General features: G+C 36.9%; 1 protein-coding gene across 1 annotated transcript in view; it reads right to left on the minus strand.

The window, feature by feature from the left end:
• The window catches only part of LOC122803798, a 287,432-nt gene that overhangs the window by 5,963 nt on the left and 256,856 nt on the right, over positions 1-24,613 (minus strand). The window contains exon 6 of the mRNA XM_044073483.1: positions 5,796-5,861. Within this exon, the coding sequence (XP_043929418.1) occupies positions 5,796-5,861 (66 nt within the window). The remainder of the gene's footprint in view (positions 1-5,795; positions 5,862-24,613) is intronic.

A 24,613-nucleotide genomic window follows, 5' to 3' on the forward strand; every position in this document is an offset into this window, starting at 1 on the left:
TAGTGAAAACTGGAGGTGGTTTGAAAAGAAACAACTTTGCGTAATGAATGACGTCGTTGCTGTTGATCGATATGAAAAACTGTTTTGCATATACAAAAAAGTTTGTTCGTGATTTAAATGCATACAAGTCTATACCTGCTTATGTATTCAATTCCAAAAGGCAAAGGCACACAAAGTGCACATTCTAATAAACCTACTTTCAGTACCAACAAAGAATTTACTAGTAGTAGCACTTTAAAACCGGCAGTCGAGGTCCAACAGAGTGACATTACTAAGATAGGACCACTGGTGAGGCAGTTGTACACCATGGAAGATGATGCTTCTGGCTTTGATTTTACATCTGAAGATTCCCCTGAATTATATCCACATTCACCAAGAACTAATTCTGTTTACACTATTAATAGTGCTGAAAATTCAAAAAACTTCAATCGAGGAAGAAGGGGAAAGAGGTGAAAAAATACAGAACAGGCAGGAGCAGAGGGAGTAAAAGCATTAATGTCAATTGAACAAACAGAGTTCTAAAATTAAAATATTTAACTATCTGACCACGAACTTACTCTCATAGAAAAATGTTGGAACTGGGGATGAGCTTTATACCTAGCCGTAGAGCTGATTTAACTACAACCATCCTTGAACTTAAATTCTTTACCAGTAAATTAAATCTTAGCTATTTGCTAAAAAAAAAATGTGCATTTCAGGGGTCTACTTCACATTGTCAAAGGCCGACAATATAGAAGCTGATATTTTCGGCACCAGATTAGCCAAAGCAAAAATCAGCTAGCGTTTAAACAGAAATCTCCATAAGGGGAGATTTTGGTTTAGTTCAATGTAGTGCAGTGTCAGAGTTGGTATATTTAAGTAGGGGGGCATGGGGGGGCACAGCCCCCCACATGTGGGGTGCAGGGGAGCTTGCCCCCTGCTTGCAAAGGAAAGTTTTTATTTATTTTTGTTTTTAGACTTTTTTTTTTTTAAATCTTTCGATGTTTCAGAATTCGATAAGGTGTCGACCATATCAGATTCGATATTCTGAAACTTCGATAAGATAATATAGACAAGTATAGAAAATCTTCTGTTTGCAATCCTTCTTTACATCATAAGAACATTCGAGTTGTTTTGCAAAAGGGATACAAAACAGGTTTTAAGTGAACAGAGTAAACCAATTTGAATTCAGATGAAAGAAAAGCATTAAAAGAGTTAATGAGTTTTAGGCAGTTAAGGTCCATGAAGGCAGATAAAGGGAGTGGGTTGGTTATTATGAATGTTGAGACTTGTAGCTTGGCAACAAACTATGAACAATACTGATAAATAGCTTGGCAACAAACTATGAACAATACTGATAAATATCTTGAAGTTTCACTGCCTGATATACAAAAGAGTTTTATATACATACATAACTGCCTGTATGAGTTTCTTATGAATAATGAAGTAAATAATTTAATAGTTTGTTCAAACATCCTAAAATTGGTGTACTTTCTGGTATATGTAAATTCATAAAAAAAACTTAAACCCCCTTTTTATGCCAATAGTCTTAACCCCGCATGATAGCACAGAACCGATGCTTCTCGAGTCAATCCTTAGCCCAAGAGTACAAGGGCTTCCCTCTTATATCAGAGACTCATGGGATTGTTTTTAGATAGTATTCAAACACTTAAGGACAATCGCAGCTTTCATGGAGATATCAGACACCTGTCAACAGTTGATATGGTTTCCCTTTTTACTTTTATACCAAAACAAGAAGGGGTTGAACATTTAAGGTTGTTTTTAAACAAATAAACCGAGATAGATGATAGAAGTGTTAACATGTATTGTGCACTATTACTAATTTGATTAGGGAACAATTACTTTTTTGTTCAATAGCAAATATTACAAAAAGATAAGGATCACAATCGGCTTGACACTGGTCCCAGCTTTCGCCAGCCAGGTATTAGGGAGTTGGGAAATGGAAATATTAGCGGATGCAGTCCATTCTTATGGAGCATTCTTCTGCAAAAGATTTAGAGGACTTATTTTTCATAAGACTGTTAACCATATTAAGTTAATTGACAGCTTAAAATAGAAGTACCAGTTTTTTTTAAGTTTGTGGTGGGTGAAAAAGGAAGTTCAGTATGGTTTTTGGACATACCTTGGAATAGGATTCTTCAGACAAAGAATTTGCCAGTAAAATTCATTGTAAGAGCACCTTTCAAACAGTTATCTGCATCATCAGAGTAATCATCCCAAGTTTATTAAAAACAACATTCCTAGGCGCCAATTTATTACAGCTACTGGGATGACTAGCAAAGATGCTGATTTGAAGATGAAATTAAAGTCATAAATTTGTTTGAGGAGCAGGGATACGACTTAAATTTATTGGAAAATACTGCTTAAGAAATTTGTTCAAAAATGTGTGATCATTTTGGACCCATTTTTAAAAAGGGTTTTACTAAGAAAAAGGAGGCTCAATCAGATTTGGGCAACTGTAATGTGATAACTTGTTATTCTATAGGAATGTCTATTGCCAGTTATGTGATAAAAAGAATTATCACTAGTAATTTGAAAATTAGAGGGAAATAGTGATCTTGTTAACTTATTTGTTTATTTGTTTATTTATTAATCCTTTGTGCACACAAGAAATTATAGTTTGAAAAATGTTTTGGAAAATGTAAACACCAAGATTTATTTTGTCTTGTACTAACAAACGTTTTGGTACTTTTAAATGTAATGTCTGTAGCGCCTGCAGATTCATAACTGAAGGACCTTATTTTATGCTAGAACATCTCTATCGTACTATTAAAGTACCAGGCAGATTTAACTGTGAATCAAAAGGTGTCGTCTACATTGCAGTTTGCTCAGGTTGTCTGGGTTTCTATATAGGGATGACCACTAGGAGCCTGGGTAAAAGAATTCAAGAGTATGTTTATGACATCAAGATCAAGGACAGTAATAACACCCTTTATAAACATGTCACCTGTTGTACTCACTACAAAAATGTCTTTTTGCTGTATTAGATCATGTAAATATGGATAAAATGGGTGGTAATTACAAGAACTTAACTGAATGAAAGGAAAATGAATGGCAAGTCTGACCAAGTGCTGAATGGTTGCCTGGTCTGGATGAGACTTAACATAAAATGGCCAGTCTACGGTCACTGAGAAAACATTCAGTAAAGGGTTAAAGGCACTTCTGAGATTAACTGACAAATGCATTTTATTGGTTTGTAGCATATTTGAATTTGTATTTAAAGTTTGCTTTTTAACATTTTTAATGTTTCTGATTTAGTCAATTTCTAATGAAAGCGTGGAATAAATATGTTATCCTAAAGTGCTATTAGCAGCTTGTTTCTTTACATACCAGTGTTTTTATTTTAGTTAAAATTACTGTGCAGCTAAATTAATTACATATTAAGTCTTACCACAAAAAACAGAGTAATAAGAGAAAGGAAGGGGAGAGATCAAATGCCATCAAGTATCAAATAGAGAAAACTATAAAGCAATTAAGACAAGAAGTGTCACTGTTAGAAGAGTATAGAAAAGGGAGCAGATCAACAAAAATTCTTAGAAAGATAGATGTGATGAAAGCAATGCACAATAGAGCAGATCAGGATCTATCATGCACCATCACAAATAATAAACTAAAAATATTAGCACAGGCAGTAAAACTTGTAAGATACGCAGCTAAATATAAAGGGAAAATACAAAATAAGTAATTTGATGACCCCAAAAACATTTTATAGAGAATTGAAAAACAAGGCAAAAGGGACTGAAACACCACCAAAAAAAGAAGAAATAGATACATTTTGGAGAAATATCTATGAAGATCCTGTAGAACATAAATATGCGGAATGGATAGAAGTAAAATAAAGAAGAAGTTTAAATGTATAATGGGTTTTTGTTATACTTTACAATGTAAGATTTCCATAAAATTGTAAATGCTAAACTGTTCTCATGGTTGGGAGCTTTTCTCCCGGATATGAAATGGGAAGACTTAATTGTCAGAGACTGAAACAAAGTTAAGAAGAGTTCCTAATTGGAAAAACCCCATGCCCGGATGCAGCATCTAACTTCTGGCTAAAAGTATTAACATCTTTACATGAAGCTTTAGCCATGAGTAAGAACTATTTACATGCATACCCAGAACACAGCAACTTGGTTAAGAGGGAAAACAATGCTCCTAGTTAAAAGAGTGAGCCTGAAAGTTATCCTAAAATCTATAGACCAATAACTTGCTCTCAGACGACGTATAAATTCTGCACTGGAATTGATGCCGACAGAGTTTATAGTCATTTAGAAGAAAACTTTGTCATGTCAATAGAACCTATGACATATGTAGTTTACCAGTAAGCCACCTCAGCTACAAAAGGGTAACAAAAGAAAGTCATATGGAACAAAGGATCATTTGTTGTTAAAGTTATACGGAGTATAACTGTAAAAAGGGGAAGGATCCAAGTATTGCATGTATGGACTACAAAAAAGCATTTGACAGTATCCCACATTCATGGATAGAGAGTGCTTAAAATGTACAATCTACACAATATACACCTTACACTAATCAATTTCATTACAACGACCATGAAATAGTGACAAACCACTTTACAGTTAAGCCATGATAAATGACAAAATTATTATTCCAGGGATAAAATGCTAAATATAACTACAAGTATAGAAAACTCTTGGAACAACCGCATGATGATCAGGATCTAAATCAGGAATGGTTAAGGAGAAAGGAATTTAAACCAAAAGACAAAATGTTAATATTGGCAGCCCAAGATAGTGGACTATGTACACGTTGGTTTACAAAGTCCATTGAACATGTGGGAAACACAAATGTAGGTTTTGTAAAACAGAATTGGAAACAGTCACACATCTTTCTGCTGGTTGTGATATACTAATGGCAGGAGGACTGAATATTGAAAGGCATAATAACCTGGCAAGACAGTTGCACTGGGGTTGTGCAAACCTTATAATGTTGAAGTAGCTGAAAAACATTGGAAATATGAGCCAGAACGCATTATAGAAAATGAAGTTTATATCACATGGGACAATCCATTGCCAACATTTCAAAACCTAGATACGAGAAAACCAGATATAGTAGTCCATGAAAAGACAAAAGTAGCATTTATCATTGAAATTGCTACACCCAGTGACTAGTGTCTTACATACAGAGACAGTCATAAAACACTAGGATTTGCAGCCATAAATGAGGGCAGTATGGGAGGAGGATACCCAGACAGTTCCAATAGTAGTAGGAGCAAAGAGTCTTATAACAAATAATTTACAATATCCGTGGTGGTGCAGCGGTGGCATTGTTGCCTCACAGCAAGAGGTTCTCCCATTCGATTCTTGGCTCAAGTGTGGGGAGTGCCTTCTGTGTTGAGTCTGCATGTCCTCACCACGGTTGGATGGGCATTTGAAAGACATGCGTAAATGGGCGTACCTTCGTTGAAGGTTGGACGTCGAGCTGGCACCTTGGCATTCATGAAAATCTACTGCCAATCATTAGCGGACCAGAGTTCTGCTGTGGTGACCCCTAACTGGGAAAAGCCGAAAGACAAACAACTTAAGATATGTTTCCAATGCATGCAACTCCATATGAATTGCAGGAGAAGTCAATACTGGTCACACTGTAGGTGCTGCAAAAAGTACTTCTGGCCAACAATACTAATGTCATGAACTTTAATTACACTTTGACTTGGGAACAGGTCCCATTCCCATCATGGTATCAGAAACCCAAGACTTGGAGAAATAAAAAGTAACATTTCACGAGTGGTACAGTAGATATCTGCAGAGTTGTAATAATACCATTAGGAGGACAGTTACCTGCAAATCTCCTGGAGAACCAGGTGCCACATTCATCCTCAAGACCCTTCAGTGGAATTCCATTTCCTGCAAAGTTCAGAAAAGAGATCTCAATAACTACTGATTATGTCATGTTAAATATACATCCACACATTTATTATCCTTATGGAACCAGGTTAAGTGTGTTTATCACAAAGAATGATAGACATGACCTAGACTTAACTGCCAAATACCGAAAGCACAACATAAGAGATCAAATATTCTCATATTAATTAATGCCTCTCTGAACTCATTCACTTTTGCCTTGAGCAAAGATTCTACTGATCACCAAATAAACCAAAGACTACCTTTGATTACCAAATAATCCATTACCCATGTAATTCCCGAATGGATCAACTGCTCCACGAGTATTATATTGGAAATGTTTGTGGATTGCATTGATTCATTGGGAGTCTATATTCTGGGCATGTGGATTAAGTAATCTTAATCTACAATCATACGAAGAAGCAGGAAGTGAGATCATGGAGGTTTTTTGAAGGGTTTGTGTGCATATACTCCAGTATTTGGCATAGACCGGGGTAGATGCTATCTGTAAAACATGATGGAAACAGCTAATGCTTGTATTGTATAGCAAATTTAATGGATCATGCTTTCTTGATAAGACAGAAGAACCAATGGGCAACAGACAACTTTACTTTTTTAAAATAGTTTACATTTGTGCTTAGTGGGTAAGACAGTTTTGGTACATAGCTATTTTTTGGTGACAGATTCAGTCTAAGCTATTCAACCCTAGATATGAAAAAGGGCACAACTTAATATACCATTGCTGTAAAAAAACATTAACAAGTATTAACAGATGTTTTACTTTGGAGTTATGACCTAACAAAAAGATCTAGAATAATCTGGGTGATATACGAGAAACTGTGGGAGAGGTGGGTGAAGAAAATTGATTTAATGTGCCAGTATGATGAATTTTCAAATGTAACAGTAAATGTACTAAAATGAGGTGGGGCAGTATAGTCATAAGGAAGTCAAAGTATGACAAATGAAGAAAATGTGACAGCACACTTCTATTATCAAACATCAAATAGGTAGGTATATCTAATTTCAATATACAGACCAAGTACGGTTAATGACAGTACAAAACCTGCATTCATTTATTACATTTCAACCAGCTGGCCAATCTGTCCCCAAAGGGATCTGAAGACACGTTATCAATAATCTAACATCAGGATTTTGAATTGAGTATACATATACCTACTATAAGGAATGACAATTTTGATATTTACATATTAAAATGGCTACATCACCACACTATATGGCTTTTCTTGTAGTCTGCAGTGAGAATATTGTGATTATGTCTACCATTACCTTAGGAATCCCAGATATTAAGGGTGATAAAAATTTGGCTGATAAACTTTTGTTGAAAAACAAAACCTGAAGTATGCATACCAATTAGATGAAAAACATCAACAGAGTGCAGACATTGACACAAGATAATAAAACCCAAGGGGGAAAATGAAGGGGATAATCAAGTAGATGGTTACTTTTCTAACCATTCAACATAAGGCTAAGTATGACAGTCACCCACTTACTTGGCAATACTCCAACTTTAAGGAATCTTATATAAATGATGGTATTCATATTTGTATTTCAGAAACTAAATCAGTCTCCTTTGGTGGAAACAGTCTCTGGTGTGTTACAAAAAAATCAGTTTATTAGCAATGAAGTCAGGAAGAATAAACTATTAGAGAACCAAAGGGAAAGATAGATGTTAAGTAATATGTTATTTTTTTTTTTGGCCCAGTGGTTCCTCTACCTTTGCCCTATTACAACCATTCATGTAACAAATAGTGAGGCAACAGTTCTACGGCCCATTCATTCTCAAAGTAAGATATGAGCCATGCTGGCTGAGTCAGGTGGTACAGAGTATGTCAGTCTTGCAAATAGGTTGGATCCCCCTCATACACCCAGCTTAGTCCATTCCTTTGGCTACCACAGCTACTTTGTCACTGTTGCATTACAGGAAGAAGCATACCTCTGCATAAATAAGCTCCTAGTCTGGGTACACTTAGTCATTCTCACCCAATATTAACTACATCCTGCAGTATTCCATTGAATTCAACAATGCAGAATGCCCACCCACCTCCCAACATGGGCTGCTCACATTCATCCTTCCACCCTCAGCTTCCAGCAACCTGAACCACTAATTAACCACTATCATTTACCCTTCTCTTACCTCACTATCCTTAACTGCTTTTTAACAAGGCGCCTCGCCTTTGTAACTGACCTATGTTTTTTTTTTATATGCTGCTGTTATTTTTTTCCCAAGATGTGATGTATCTTTATATTGTATTTAGAACTCAATTATCTTCCTTTTTTGCATTAACAATGTTCATACGTCTGTTATGTACCTGGAGCTTTTCTCCCCGGGCCTCCGCTGAAAATGGACATGTATCCAGTCGGACTCTCCCGGTTAACAAATGTAAAATAAAATGTAAAATAAAATAAATAAATAAAAATAATTAATCAGTTATCTGGGGCACAGTCAAGACTGCATCTCTTTATGCTACAAGGCTAGGTTAGAAGGAGGAGATATTTCTTTGTTTATAGAGCAGTTCAGTGCATTAGTATGACAAAGGATTGTCACTGGGATTTTCAGTTCTATGGTGATATCACACCCTCATAATATAAAGAAAAATCTAAATATATTACAAAAAAAAAGTAAACTAGGTGGCAGCATATCCAACATATTGAAGAATGATATCAGTATATCACTGACCACATTGTTTAAGTGGTCATATAAGAAACAAGTCCCATTGATCATTTGGAAGAAAACTGTAGCTATAAAAAGTATATTAAAATTCAGTTTAAAGACTTGCATGCCCATCAGTTTGTTTAAAAGAAGTAAAATTATGGGAAAGCTGCTGTTAAATGCTTTACTAGACAAAATGAAGATTTAAATATTAATAAAACATTAAACAACATGCTTACAGCGGTGAACAGTCAATAGACGTCTATAAACCACATTTATACACCAACACGATTACTGTTAAAATGGACAATTTGTATATATTTTTCCAAATGTATTTCTCTCAGGAAATCTTCAGTTTTCATCATACAAGTTCGATAATAAGCCTAATGACTCTCAGACCGACACCAGTGTGTGGAACTGGAAAAATACTGTACACAGTGGAAAGGTATGCAACAGGACATCCCACAGCAATAATATTTTTGTTCAGCATCTCTCTCTAATACAGTATATAACCCCTTCATATCTCAAGTTACATAGTAAGATCATAGTTATCTAGCTCCAAATTAAATACAGAAATAAATAGGTAATCAAACCTATGTTACCACTGTGAGGGCAGCTACAATTAAGGATTTTTCATTGGTCTGTGATAACTATTTATGCAGATGTGAAGACTATTAACCAGTGGCAGATATATATATATATATATCAGGGCTGTAGTTATGAATTAAAAATTCATTTAAAGAAAAACTCAAAATTGTTGCTTTTTTGTCTCTGCTCTACCTACAGAAAAGAACACAGGACATGGCTTCACATCAGTGGAATGATGTGTCTTTTTATGGGTGGAGGTTGACCCATATTTTAAATAAGGTCATCATACAGACAAAACCATATAATTTTTCATAATGGCTTCCTTGCAGTCTTTGATGACTTGTCTGAGACATGCTGCCTACTTTTGTTTATCTTATTTTTTTTATTTTAAAAAATAACTTGATCAGCTGTATAATACACACAGGTAAAAACTAACTGTATTGCTTCGAGCCTTTACCTTTTCTAAGGAGCATTTTCAATGTTTTGCTTCCTAACTCAAGATTGTGCATTTTTAGGAAGGTACTAAATGTGGCAGGTTTGCCAATGATTTTAATTGGTTTAGCTGTTTTATATGGTTTGTCTTGTGTGCGTACTATTAAACATTTAACTTCATACTTGGCATCTCAAAACAAAGACTTTGCATACAGATTATCAAGTTTAAATAAAGTTAAATGAAATAAAATGACAGGATGATGACAGACTTCATGGTTAAAATATGTGGCTAGTAGGCATTACTTAAGTCTGAATGGTAAGACATCCTTTTTAGGGCCATTTAAAACAGATGCATCATATATATTAAGACCACTGGCATCAGGAAAGCATGAATGAATGCAATAACTTGGGTGCTAAAAAGAACAGGACTTTAAATTTTAAGATGAAAGCTGAGAAAAATATATATAGTTATGGAACAACTGGTCATATACAGAGTCAATACTCTCTATGTCATTGTCCATACCTGCTGCTTGCTGAGATTGAAGATGGAATGTGGCAGCCTTCGTTGGTCACTCAGGCAAGGGATATGGTATTAAAACAAAAAAGTCAAAGGACTCCTAAAAAGATGATTAAATATGACAAGGCTATTTTACAGAGAAAGATGGGTTAAAGTTGGTCTTGTTTTCATTAAAATGCACAAAAGTTATGGATGTTTCTAAAGTTCAGCTTGGCCTTAATAAATAGGCCCTTGTTCAAGTGCTATACTTAAACGAGGAAATTGTACGAGTCAAATGAGGAGGTTAAAATGTGTATGAAAGAAACAGGATGAAGACTCGCGTTCTGAAAGAGTGCTCAAATTCTGAAATCCACTGCCCAAATTATGGTCAAATTCTGAAATCCACTGCCCAAATTATGGTCAAATTCTGAAATCCACTGCTCAAATTAGCACAAAGTATGTTCTATTTAAGACTAATTTAGACACTTCATTTGGTGAAAGATGCTAGGGATGTAGTAAGCAGGATTGTTTGATTTTTATTTTGATTCCATTATATACATTGTATATGCATGCTCATATTAACTGTTCAGACTGGGGATGTACGTATGCATCATTTATATCTGCTACACTGCAGGTTCCAAAGACATGCAGTGGGCATTACACTCATGTCAAGCACAACAACCTGTAAACGAGGACAAAAGTTTGCTCCTGAAAGGTTTCATTATTCATAAATGTAACATGATCGGTATGGAATTCCGCATTTTGTTTATTTCCACTGAAAATTCCCTATCCTACAGTCATATGTAGTTTAGTAAATGGTATTAATAAATGGGACTGATAAATCTTGGAGGAATATAATGTAAAACGTTCTGAAAGGGGAAGGCAGATATGGATGCTGAGTCTTTTATGGGTTGAAGAAAACGCTACAAAGCCTACTCCAGGTTCTAAATTTAGCCACCTTTGTCCGAACAAAACTATGAGGTTTCTCTCAATGCAGCTTGTAGGGTGAACCTATATATACTGCTGTAAACACACTGTTTTTTCCAAGTATGGTGTACTTCACTTCTATGAAATGGATGCAGAATGTCCCAGCTGTGTTGAGGACATACTGCCTATTTTTTAAAATCCTCCGTCAGTATCCTCATGCCTGAGGTCCATCCTCTGCCTCATAGACTATGACCAATAATTCATCAGAGATGTATAATGAATAATAAGTGAGGGGTGAGAGCTGGTCACTGGGCAGTCATCACCCAGGTGGTCATGAAGTTTTTTTTCTGATTTTTCTGGCTTTCATTGCCACCTACGGTGGTGGATGTGCATATTTACAGATGCACTGTCTTGCTGTACTTTCCTTTATGCAAATGTGCTTTTCCACATTAGAGGGCTGTGCTCTTGTCATCACAGGTCAAGTGCAAATCCCTGGTCTATATGCTGTGCTCCTCAATCTTTCTATTAGATGCAGATACTGCAAGAGGCTAGACTACCTCCCCATCCTCTGAATGGGAGGGACACAGCACTAGCCACTCACTATCACATAGTTTACCAACTCTTCCAGTGTCCTGCAACTTAACCAATCCTCTGATAAAACCCTGACTGAAATTTGGATAACAATCTATGCCAATGAGTCAGCAGGAAAGGATACATCGCTAGTAAGTATTTTGGTCTCTCAGAGGGGATAGTCTTGATTCTGGAGCAAAACTACAATCTTTTGTTACAGTCTCTTGTGTTACTTTCCTGCATGACAACTACAACTTAAAACACATTTCCTGTTGTAGCCACACAAAAAGAAGATAAAAAGACCAGGAACAAAATGCTCCCAAACTAAATGTGTTTATTGTACACCAAATCAATACTCTTAGTGCCTCGGCTAAAACATAGCCTTTACAGAGTGAATACAACTACAAAATAGACTACTTTTATATTGAGAGAATAAATCATTCAATTAACAAGACAATAATACAATCAATTAACAAAATACTGGACTTAAAAATGCATTTCAAATAAAACTTTTCCAGTTACACTCCTTATTCATACCATTTGGTTGGAGTGTGTTATATTTTAATATAAAAATGTATTCCTTCTTTCTCAGAAGGTATTTAATTGTATCTTCGCTTAGAAAATCAGATTTGATTTGTTCTAAATGTTTTTTGTCCGCAACAAAATGGTGAGATGAGTTTACAGCAGGGCCTTAGAACTTCAGATATCATGGTGTTGGATAAGTTGGGCCCTGCAACTAATAAGGGACATGATAATCTATCAAATGTATTTAATAAACGAAAAGAGAACAGACTACATTCTTTGTCCAATCCGTTTGCTGCAGTGGGTAAAAAAACGCAACTTTTTTCTTTACCAGCAGTTCAGGAAATGTGTGCACAACTAGAGAAGCTTATATTTAGAGACTGCAGTTTTTTACAATTTGCATAGCTTAAAAAGATACCAGAAGCTCAAAACTACACCTCGTGGGCTCCAGGCTATCAAAAGTCCATTCACTCCATTTGACCTGGAGCAAGATAGAGTATTTTGACAGGTGTATAGCAGCTGCTCATCACTGCAGGAGTGAATGGGTGGCTATTTTAGTTGAGAGGGATACCCTCAAAAGACACAAACTTAGAGGAAACTAAAAAGGTATGTGTTGATATTGTAAAAGAATCTAATTCTGCCTTGGAATCTTTTTTGCTTAATATAAATGGCAGTTTGTCCTCTTATGAAAAGGACTTAACAGAAAAAAGAAACTACAAAAAGAGATCTCTGGGATTATGACCAGAAAAAGGCTTCTGTTTTAACATCCAATCAACAGCCCAGATGTCAGCAGGTGAGGTTCCAAAAAGAACAGGAAGTGCGGCCTCAGCATTTGAACAGTTTCTTTTCAGGGGAAAGTGCAGCGCCTTCCATGGATGAGGAAGACTGATGAACAGTTTCCAGTGTTGCCGAAACCCAGTAATGAGGAATATTTCCATAAAACATTTTGGGACTCCACAGGGCCAAGATACAGCACCAGGAAATGCTCTTGGTATGGACAAGATACCAACAGGGACCAGGGATATGGTTCCATGCCAAAAGAAGCACCATCAACTGCATCTCCAGAAGATACATATATTGTAAATTTATCTGACTATTCTTTTAATAATGTTGAGATGCCTCTTAAATAGGGGTTTGAAATTCATCCCCTCTGTTCTACCCAGGCTTTATGAGTTAAAAGAAGATTTGTTTAAGTTAGTACATAAAATGCATATGTCAGTGCACTTCAAAGCTATTGAAGAAGTTGAATATAAACAATGTATTGATGAAACTGTGTCCTCTAGTGATGATAGCTATTACTCGTGATTCAGATATGGAAATTAAAACTTATAGCAAGTTAGATACCACTAAAGTGGTGTGTAAAAGCACATTTATGCCGCCATTTAAAAATGAGAGTATACAGTGATTTTATCATGCATTTTATTTTGTTTTAGAAAAGGAAGTGCATGAATTCAATAAAAAATATGAAAGCATTTAATATGTCAAATTGAATGGCTCCAACTGAAACACTTGAGTAATAATGACCAGTTAGTATTCAAACCCTCTGATAAGGGAGGGGAATTGGTAGTAAAGAAGTCTAAGGATTATAAAATGTTCATGATGCATCTTAACAATGAGCAGGTTTATAAAAGAGTGAATTTGATGGTTTATGAACAGGCTAAGAAAGATTATGAAGATTTATTACACAAAGGAGCGTGTTTAAATTATTTAACAGCTTCTGATGTTTACCAACAAATTTGCCAGCAGAAATAGTACTATGGCAAAATTTGTGTGCGTCTCTAACATACATAAGGACTTAGAGAATCCGCCGGGATGTCCTATTGTGTCAGCAAGTGATTATTTTACACATAATTTAGGATGTTTCTTGCATCACTTTTTGTTAAAGGAAGCAATTCAGTTGCCTTCATATACAAAGGATTCTTTTGATTTCCTGGAGAAGCTGAGAAGTCAAATGGGACAAGGATATGTACTTGGTGCTGGATGTTGCAAGCCTCTATACAAATATACAACATACATTTGGGATGGATGCTTTAGATTATTTTCTGGGAGACTGTCCCAGAACACAATGTGTTAAAAAACTTATTTATTTTTGTTTGATAAATAACATCTTTGAATTTGATAGTAATTTATACAAGCAGATGCAGGGAACAGCCATGGGGGTGGCTTTCACTCCCATGTATGCTAATCTTTTCATGGGCCTGGTAGAAAATACTCATATATATATATATATATATATATATATATATATATATATATATATATATATATATATATAAATAGGAGCTTTTTCTATAAAAAATGTCAAGAAATACTTAAGGTTTATAGACTACCTTATATTTATTTGGACATCTCTTTAGAAGCCTTGGGAAGTGGCAATATTAAAACAAGGATATACAGGAAGTCTGAACAACCAAATTATGTGCTACATGCTTCCAGTTGTCACCTGAACATACCCTGGCATATATTCCCTATGGAGAAATTTTAAGAATAAGTAGGCTATGTAGTGATATAAAAGTGTGAAATGGAAGCTAAAAAGGCAGTAACCATGTTCTTAAATAGGGGCTTTGATGAAAATTTAGTTAAGGACAGTTACGATAGATTGATTAGAGACAGAAATTATGTTGACAATAGGAAAGGGAATATTAATAGAACATTTTGCCCCAGACAAGAACCTATTTTATGTTTCAAATATATCTTATTTTCAGTTAAACAGGAGAAATTGTTAAGGGATTATTGGAACATAGTGAAAAGGCAGGTTGCTTCCTCAAGGATGTAAAATTAAGATTTTCTTATCAGAGGGGACACAACCTCAAAGATTTTTTGGTACATGGTACTTGTAGGAAAACCCTTGGAAAACAGGATAAAAGAATTGACCCATAGAGCCACTAAACCCTGTGGAAATTGTACAATATGTAAATATGTAGTGGAAACCTTGAAATTATTAATGGTTTCAGGTACAGGGTTGTTTTACTTTTAGAAGTGTTGGTATTATTTATGCAATGAAATGTCCCTGTGGAAGTTTTTATATAGGAGAAAGTAAAAGGAGTTTAGGGGAGAGGGTTAAGGAACACATTAGGGATGTTAAAAATAATAAGATTATTAGTCCCATAGCAGAACATTTTAACAAGATGCATCAAGGGGATTTTAGTAGTTTACAAGTGTCAGTGTTAAAAAAATGGATTTGATTTGTTCTAAGATACAATTAAATACCTTCTGAGAAAGAAGGAATTAATTTTATATTAAAATATAACACACTCCAACCAAATGGTAACTGGAAAAGTTTTATTTGAAATGCATATTTTTTTAAGACAAGAATTTTGTTAATTGATTGTATTATTGAATTATTGTCTTGTTAATTGGATTGTTTGTTCTCCTTTAATATAAAAGAGATTTATTTTGTAGTTGTATTCACTCTGTAAAGGCGGTGTTTTAGCCGATGTGCTAAGAGGATTGATTTGGTGTACAATAAACAAATTTAGTTTGGGAGGATTTTGGTTCCTGGTCTTTCGTGGTGGATTTTAAACATTTCCTCTTCCGAAGTTGTATTTTTTTTTCTGACAAAATGAATTTGCTGGATAGGCAATAGGAAAGTCCATCCATGGTTTGGTACCTAGGTCTCTAACAGACACAGGCAACCTGTAAAGGATTCCTCTCCCAGTCCCCTGCTTGCGCATCATTCATCTCCCAAACCCCTGCTTACCCTTATCAAGGGTACCAGAACTTGTCAGATATTTGGAGTGCATGGCTAGGTTTAAAAAGGCCCTTATGTTTGTTAGCCTAGTACACACCTCTGAACCTATTACACAGCCACATAAGACATGGCATCAGTCTTTCCTCTTATAGTACTATTTTGCCACTCAACCTCCTTAACGGACAGCATGTCAGGCATTAACATCTCATGGGACTCTCATTAAGAATTTTCTCCCTAGTTCTTGCATCATATTGCCCACAATATTTTAAGGATTTTATCCAAAGAAAAGCCCAGACAGCAATGTCTGTAGCCTTTTATAATTTTCCTTTAACTGGTGTCAAACATACTGTGCCTTCTGGGATTATTATTTACTTAACACATACTACCATTCACATCTGTCTTTTCCCCTTCTACTATGGTTATACAACGGAGTCTGAGGATTCACAGCTCTTTTACTGTGCACCTCCAAGCATTGCTGAAGCTTAAGTGACAAGATATTACTAACCAAGAGAAATGAAAACCAGAAGAAATTCCAACCCATCCCCAGTTTTACAAAATAAATACACAAACTTTACAGCTGAAGAAGAAAGGGCCTGCCTTTTACAATGTAATTAAAGCTTGATAAGGAAGAAAAACAGAGTCATTGAAAAAAATGCTGACACCCTGTACAGCAGTAATTCTGAGGACAGTCATTCAAAGAACAAGGAAATAAGGTCCCACTGGAGAAAGGACAGTATAATCTCGCATCTTCTGGGCATACACAGTACATTTTTTTTTCAAATAAAGAGGGCTTATCTAAATAAATAAAAATAATGTCGGTATGTCCATGCCCATGGCAAAGTAAACTTTGTCATTTAGAACTACACACATGTGAAATTAAATTCCATGCATCAGCTCCATTTTTGAGATTACAAAGGAAAGTAACACATACCCAAGTAGAGGAATAAGCATAAATACAATACTACTCCCAATACACGCAAGAAAGAGCAAAGACATTTACTAACACTCGGATACGAAAAGAATACCCTCCCCTCCCCCAAGTTAAATTAACTACCCCATTTAAAGTAATACAAAACACACTACAGATTGAACAATACCAACGTTGTCTAATATTGCAGTAAATGGGTTAAAAACTGGCTATGGATATAATGTATAAATATTGCACTTACTTGGAATTTATATAAGTACATATGGCACAAATAAAAACTATTGTGTGTCCAGAGCTCTGGGACTAATGCACAAGTTCAAGTTCAGAAGTTTAATCACTGTAGGGTAGAAACAGTTTTTGAATCTTGTAGTCCTGCATTGGATACTGCAATATCTTTTGACTGATGCCAGATGCTTAAAGCAGTCCATGTGCCCGATGTGTGGTGTTTTGGTGGTTCTTCGAATGCTTCTTGCACAATAAAGTTGTATCGATGGAAGACTGGAATCTGTTACCATCCCTGCGACCCTCCTCACTCTCTCTAGCACCTTCCTTTCTGTAATTGTGCAGCTTCCTAAACAAACTTAAGTTGCAGGTGAAGATGCTCTCTATTGCACCTCTGTAGAGGCGGAGACGATACGAGGAGGACGTTTAGCTTTCTTCAGCCTTCTCAAAAAGTGGAGGCATTGGTATGTTTTTCTTGACCATCTGGCTAGTTTTTCCCACCCATGAGAGATCCTCTGATTTGTGTATACCATGGAGTTTCCCACTCTTGACCCTTCCCCATAGTCTCACTATTGATCTTGAGCACTGGATGGTTTGTTCTCCTTTTCCTGAAGTCTATGTTAATTTTTTTGGTTTTGTTTGCATTCAGGTCAATGTTGCTCCTCTCATTCTAACAGATCAAAGATGCAACCTTCTCTCTATGCCCTTTCATCCTCCTTTGTGATGAGCCCCACGACTGTGGTGTCATCAGCAAACTTGATGATATGGTTGGACTTCTGTTTAGCATAGCAGTTGTGGGTCAGGTTGATGAATAATAGTGGGCTGAGGCCACATCCCTGTGGAACCCCGGTATTAACTGGGATGCACTTTGATGTGTTCTTACACAAACACACCCTCTGTGGTCTCTCAATCAGGAAGGCCAGGATCCAGTTGCAGAGATGTTTAACGAATCTTAAAAATGCCAGTTTTTCTATCAGCTGCATTGGTACTACAGTATTACATGCAGAGCTGAAATCTATGAACAGTATTCTTACATAGTTGTCTTTGCCCTCTAAATGTTCAAGAGAGATGTGCAGTGCTACTGATATGACATCAGCCATGGATCTGTTGGCTCTTTAAGCAAACTACAGAGGGTCAAAATCAGGAGGTAGGCATGATGATAGATGCTTTTAATCAGCCGCTCAAAACATTTCCTAACAGTGGGTGTCAGAGTGACTGGTCTGTAGTTGTTAGGGCTGGTGGGAGTGGTTTTCTTAGGTTGTGGGATGAGGTTAGTTTACTTGTATCATGAGGATACTTTTGCCATGGCAAGAAAGATGTTAAATACTTCCATGAGCACTGTGCACAGATGATCAGCACAGCCTTTTAAACACCTTGTTCAGTATGTTGTCTGGGCCATCAGCCTTCCTGGGGTTCACCTCAGCTCTCTTACCTCCCCTGTGCCAAGGCTGATTACAGCATCCTTCTCATCAGTAGGTAACTTTATTGCCAACCTGTTTCCTTCCTCAAATCTACCAAAGATGATGTTCAAACTGTCCAGGAATTTGATGCTTTTCGTACACTGTGCTGACCTCATTTTGTAGTCCTTGATCTCCTGTATACCTTACCATAGTCTCCTTGCATCTTTCATGTTGTCAAAGCGGCTCTGTACCTTTCTGTCATACTCCCTCTTAGCCCCCTTTATACCCCTCCTCAGATTACCTCTTGCTACACTTAGGGGTGCTTTGTCCTGAACCCTGTAAGCTGCATTTCTCTCCTTCAGAAGCTCATATACCTTAGGGGGTGAGCCATGGATTCGGGTTATCTCTGGCAGTGATACTCTTAGTATTGGTTACCTCATCAATGCAGTTTGAAGTGTATGCCATCGCTACCTCAATGTATTCATTAATTTTCAGATGCTGATACACTGTGGCTGCCTCCTTGAACATATCCCGGTGGGTTCTTTCAAAGCAGTCTTGTAGGGCCTCCATAGCCCCCTCAGACCATACCCAGATTTGTTTCGACCTAGGTTACTCTAACCAGTGCAGGTTTGTAGGCTGGTGATAGCAAGATGGTATGATAGTCAAGAGTTTCTCACTTGTGGAAGTTGCACTGCTTTGCAACCTTTAAGTTTATGTACACCTTGTCCAAGATATCATCAGCCCTTGTAGGAACGTCCACATACTGATGTTAGTGTAGGAGTACCTCTTTCAGGTCTGTTTATTAAAGTCACCTAACATGTACAAAGTCAGGATATTTGCTTTGCAGCTCACCAATGTGATTGCATAGTTCATTTAGAACCTCAGTGGTATTAGTACTAGGTGGGATATACACCACTGTTATACTGACTCTCATTCATCTTCCTGGCAAGTAAAATGGTCTGCATTTATTGGCAGGAGCTCTACGTTCTCACAGAAGTGTGATAGTATGACTTTAGAGTTGCTGCACCATCTTTTAACAGAGATGCAGACTCCACCTCCTCTGACCTTTCCACACAGTGTATAGTTGGTCTGCACAAAACAGCATAAAACTAAGTTTACTGCACTATCATTTATTTTGTCATACAGCCATATCTCAGTAATCAAAAATAAAAAAGCATTTCCCTCCTTGTTCTTGTTGAGTTCCAGTCTCAAGTAGTCCAATTGCCATCTAGTGATCTCACATTAGCCAGCAGTATAGTTGGCAGTACAGGTTTGCTTTTAACTTTACATCAATACCTGTTCTGCATACTTTTTTTTTCTTGTTCTCGGACATCTCTTTTTCCTTGTCCATCATATTCCAGAACCACCTTCTACCAGTTTCAGGCATTTTAGAGTGTGTGAAGAGTTAAAACACACAGCTGTAGTTCTGTGAAAGTAGTAGACCCCAGGTACTCTGCAGCTTTCAAGGCATCCAACCAGCAAAACGTAGATGTTGACTGTTCAGTTTCTAGTAACTTCTGTCTACTGTAAGTTATTGTACCTTCAACTGAAAGTGCAGAAGTTGATTTTTTCAAAATTTTCTGGGCAAAAGAAGACATATACACATCTGGAATAAGCTGACAGCTGCAGCCCACACAGGGCACCACCATTTTTTTTTGTCATGTCATTGTGGGTTAGAACAAAACTAAGATGAACAATAATGGTTTAAGAGAACTACAGGGACATCCATAATGCATAAAACAATAACCGAAATTTTATTCTATTTTTCAGTTTTTGACTACAGGGTCATGTAAGGCAGTAGCCGTAGTTAACCATGGAGAATAGCTCCACTTCCCAAATCTTAAATCGGACCACAGACTATGCCCCTTTTCTCTCAGTCAATCTTGAGCAGTGTTCCATGTCAGCATCAGTGCTCCACTTTTTAGAAGTAATAGATTTTATTTTGGGGTCACTGACTGGCAGTTATGGAAACAATATATAGTCAATCCATAGCTAGGGTCTATTACCAGTTGTCTAGAGAAAATGCCTTGTAATTGCATGTACGAAAGGGAGAGAACAGTTGTGTATGGTGCATTTACCATACCATATGATTGAATTTCTCACTGTTGCAGATGCCTACAGCTATTTGGTCAGATCTTGCTCAGGATATAATAGCAGGGCCAGTCTCCGACCCCCCCCCCCCCTCCACACATCTTGAGATTCTCAGGGAGAAAACAGTAGCCTGGAAGCAAATTTTTTCAGGACTTTGCCACCCCACAAGGAAGAAAGCCTACTTTGTCCTGAAACCCCAAAAAAGTCAGGAACGTGACTTCTCAAAAAACTATATACATTAAAAAGGGTAATGAGGGAAGGTAAGGATACACAACTGCACTATGTTCATCATTCTGACTGCTGCAGTAGCCTTTATTTATGTTGGTAGATTACCATAGCTTATACAACTTAGGAGGAGGAATGATTAGGATCCAGGAGCCTCTGGAGTATGAACCTCACAAAGCTGGTCTTGGACCAGGAGAAGGAATCAGATTTGTAATGCTTTGTAAAAGTATGTACAGAGGATCAAGTAGCTACCTCTAGAATGCTTCTAGAGTCCAACCCTTTCCAATATGACACTGGACAAGACAAGGCTCTAGAAGAATGTGCCTGGATTCTGCCTGGAATAGATTGGCTTGGTGGGAATAACAAAAGGCAGAAGCAAGGGACAACCTTCTAAAAATACAAAACAATGAACACAGTATCCACCAAGGTTTTATTAAAATCTCTGACGTCTCGGCCAAAGCCTTCAAGGAGAATAAAATTTGTACATTTGTGCTTTTGGCTGCTTTCGTTGCTGGTTTTTGAAACCTTCTAAAAATAGTCTGATTTGACATGGATTGCCTTTTCTTTGTCTCATCATAGGAGATAAACAGCTGATCAGCTTTCCTAAACGACTTTACTTTGTCAAGGAAACACCAGAGTTGCCTGTCCAAGTCCAGAGTATGAAGAATACTCTATCCCAGAGTTTTAGCTTTAGGATAAAAAACAGGGATATTGAGTTTACATTGAATCAATCTATCAAACAATTTTTGGCACAGATTAGGGATGTGTTCTCAAAGTAATCCTATCTCAATGAAAAAAGAAACATTTAGTCCACCATGATGCCGTATAACTCGGACACTCTTCTTACAGATGTCAGAGAAATAAGTGTCTTCCAAGTTATGAACCATTAAAAAGCCAAATGAGCTGTTGGTTCAAAGGGAGACAAAGTTAACTTTTCCAGCACAAAGCTAAGATCTTAAGTAGGTGCCACCTGCTTTTTAAGTGGTCTACCATACAAGACATCTCCAAGAACTGCTTAACCAAAGACAGAGAAGAAAGGGGAGGATCCATGGGCAGACATGCTGAAATGGACGAAAGGTGAACCTTGACAAAGGAATAAGGCAGGCCAGGGGATAGTAGCACAGATATATATTTAAAAGTCAGTGGTAAAAAATTCCAGATTGGGCCCTAGTTATTAATTAGTGTGGCACCAATAAGGTTTCCACTTGCTAACAAAAGATTTCCTAATAGTAAGCTTTCTTGCCTCCTTTAGTACCTGCTGTATGTTGTCCTGAAGACATACCTCCCAACTGTACTGAATTACTCTGTTTTTACCAAGTTTCGGGGTCCAAAACTGGGGTGCCATGGTTCCTAAGTGGCACCCCTTCATTCCCGATTTTTTTTTCCAGTTTACTTTTTTTTCCCGCATTTGCAGCTGACATTGTGTGTGCGATGAAGTCAGTGCCGTCGGGGCTAGCAGCCTATCAGAATTGAGCACAAGGGCTCACATGCATTTCCAGCTGGGCGCTCAAGTTTTTCAAATGCTCTGCAAGAGGGATTGTAGTCTGTGCTGCAATGATAGATTAGCATTTCACGAGGTGGAGATATGCGACCGAACTCTGCTACCCATTTTAAGCAGAAATTTATATGAACTGGTCTGCTAGTAAGGGCATAGATGGATGGCTCTTGTGTATTTCTGGAAATAAGAGAACTACAATAGGAATGACTTGCTGCTGCTAGGGGAAAGCTTGCCATTTCAGACTTTTAGAAAGAGGTAGGTAGCCAGCTGCTGCCATTTGCATTGGCTTCAATCGATATAAAACATGAATGATGGCTCTGTATGATATCTAGTGAGATATTGTAGCAGACAGAAGTGATTCACCATTACTACAAAAAAATGTTTAAAATAAGTAAAACAGCAGCTCCGGTGCACAAATGAATAATCCACAAAGCTTTATTCCAAAAGAATAGTGAAGCGCTTTTAGTCTACCCAGCCAGTCTGACAATCAGACAAATCAGCTTTTAGATATATTCCTTTGGTGCTAGCTGTACTTGACTGTAGGTAGTTTAATTCTTGTAGTAGATACAGTCATAAAGCCAATTAACGTAGACAGCAGTGTAATCACTACAAGAAACAACTGAAAAGCAGAAAAATATATTCTGTACACTGTAGTTTTTAGCCACCAGATCTGAAATGTAGGAAACCTACTACTTTAGGAGAGTCAGTAAGACTTCAGTTTGTAGACATAACTGCATTATTACATGATAAACTCAAACAGTAATCTCATATCTTCATCTATTTACAGTGACAAGCGCAGCAACCCTTATTGCTCGAGACTCTGCAGTAGGAACCGCTGGTTCCAGTACAGCACTTTTAATTTTCCCATCTGTAGTATGTTATTGGAGTGATACTTCTAAGCTCTAGCTCGGTCTGCGGTAGGTGTATGTAAGAAAAAGTTGCCTTTGGTTTAAAAACAAAACACTGCATAATGTATTACGAGTTAACATACACAGACCCCACCTATCAGTATTGTGTCATTCATACGGATGATTCGGCTGTAATTTAAAACTGGTCAACTCTGTCAGTAATATTTTCCAGGATTTGTGCCTGCCCATGTAGCCTTAATAATCCTGCAAAGTATGGTGTATATGGTCTATGAAGCAAGTATAAAAGAAAAATTGGTGCTTTCGCTTAAGTATTAGTTCATGTTGTTAAAGCAGTTTTCCCTTAATTTTAGTGCATCATTTTTTGTGTGTGTGTGTGTGTGTGTGTGTGTGTGTGTGTGTGTGTGTGTGTGTGTGTGTGTGTGTGTGTGTGTTTAATCTTTGGAGGAACTGTAAATAAAATTTTTTTACGGTCTGAGCAAGGGAAAATAGAGGCTTTATGATTTTTTTTAAGCCCATTTCCCAACATTATTATTGAACCATCACCCTGTACATAATAAAAGATAGTTTCCACTGCCACAAATCATGAAAGTTAGCCACTGAGCTCTCATATTCCACATCTTCAGGAAGACAGTCATTTACAATGACATTCAAAAGCTAAAAGTATCCAATTGCATGATTTATTTACCTACAGAAATGAAGACAAAGGTCTTTTCTAGTCAGCAAGCATGAACTGAATAAAGTTGTCATTGTCTATCCTTGAAAAAATATAGCATATTAACCCTATAGACACACTGTCATATCTCATAACTTTATTAACACAATCAGCATATTGTTAGACTATAAACAGTACAATATATTAAGTCAGGCAAGGTAATTTTTTACTTTACACATCAATGTTTTCTGCTCACACATACTGCCAAATTATACACTCCAAATTAATCTCTCCTTAGTGGCATAATACGCTACACAATATAGTGTTAACTTCAGTGATGTGTAACACAGATACTGTCACATGCTGCACAATACAGAGTTAACCTTAACAGAATACGTCACATCATGGGACATAATACGGTGTTAACCCTGGCAATGCACTACCACCTAGTATACAATATATAGTGTTAAGGTAATGACACACTGTCACATGTAACATAATGCACTGTTAACCCTGCTAACAAACTCTCAACAGCTACACAATACAGTGTTTACCCTGATGACATACTTCCATATGCAACAAAATACAGCATTTCTCCTGAGAACATACTGTCACATGCTAAACACAAACTTAAGAATAACACCATATATCTACATGCAACAAAATGCAGCATTAAAACTGACAACATATTGTCACATTCTACATAATGCAGCATTAATACTGAAAATATATTGTCACATGTTATGGCACACAGTGTTAACCCTGACAGTGTGCGCGCGCACACATACACACACACACACACCTACAAAATGTAGTGTTAGCCCACACAGGTCTATATTATAACATCGAAGTTTTTTAAACATCGAATGTTATAATATCGAACCCGCAATGTCGAACTCTGAAAACGAAGGTGCAGGACACCGAATTCTTTCCCAAGGAAAGAATTCGGTGGGCCATTGCTGTGGCTTCGCTG

This window comes from Protopterus annectens, chromosome 6.part0 (assembly GCF_019279795.1).
Source record: "Protopterus annectens isolate FY-2018-M chromosome 6.part0, PAN1.0, whole genome shotgun sequence".
NCBI classification, from domain to species: domain Eukaryota; kingdom Metazoa; phylum Chordata; order Ceratodontiformes; family Protopteridae; genus Protopterus; species Protopterus annectens.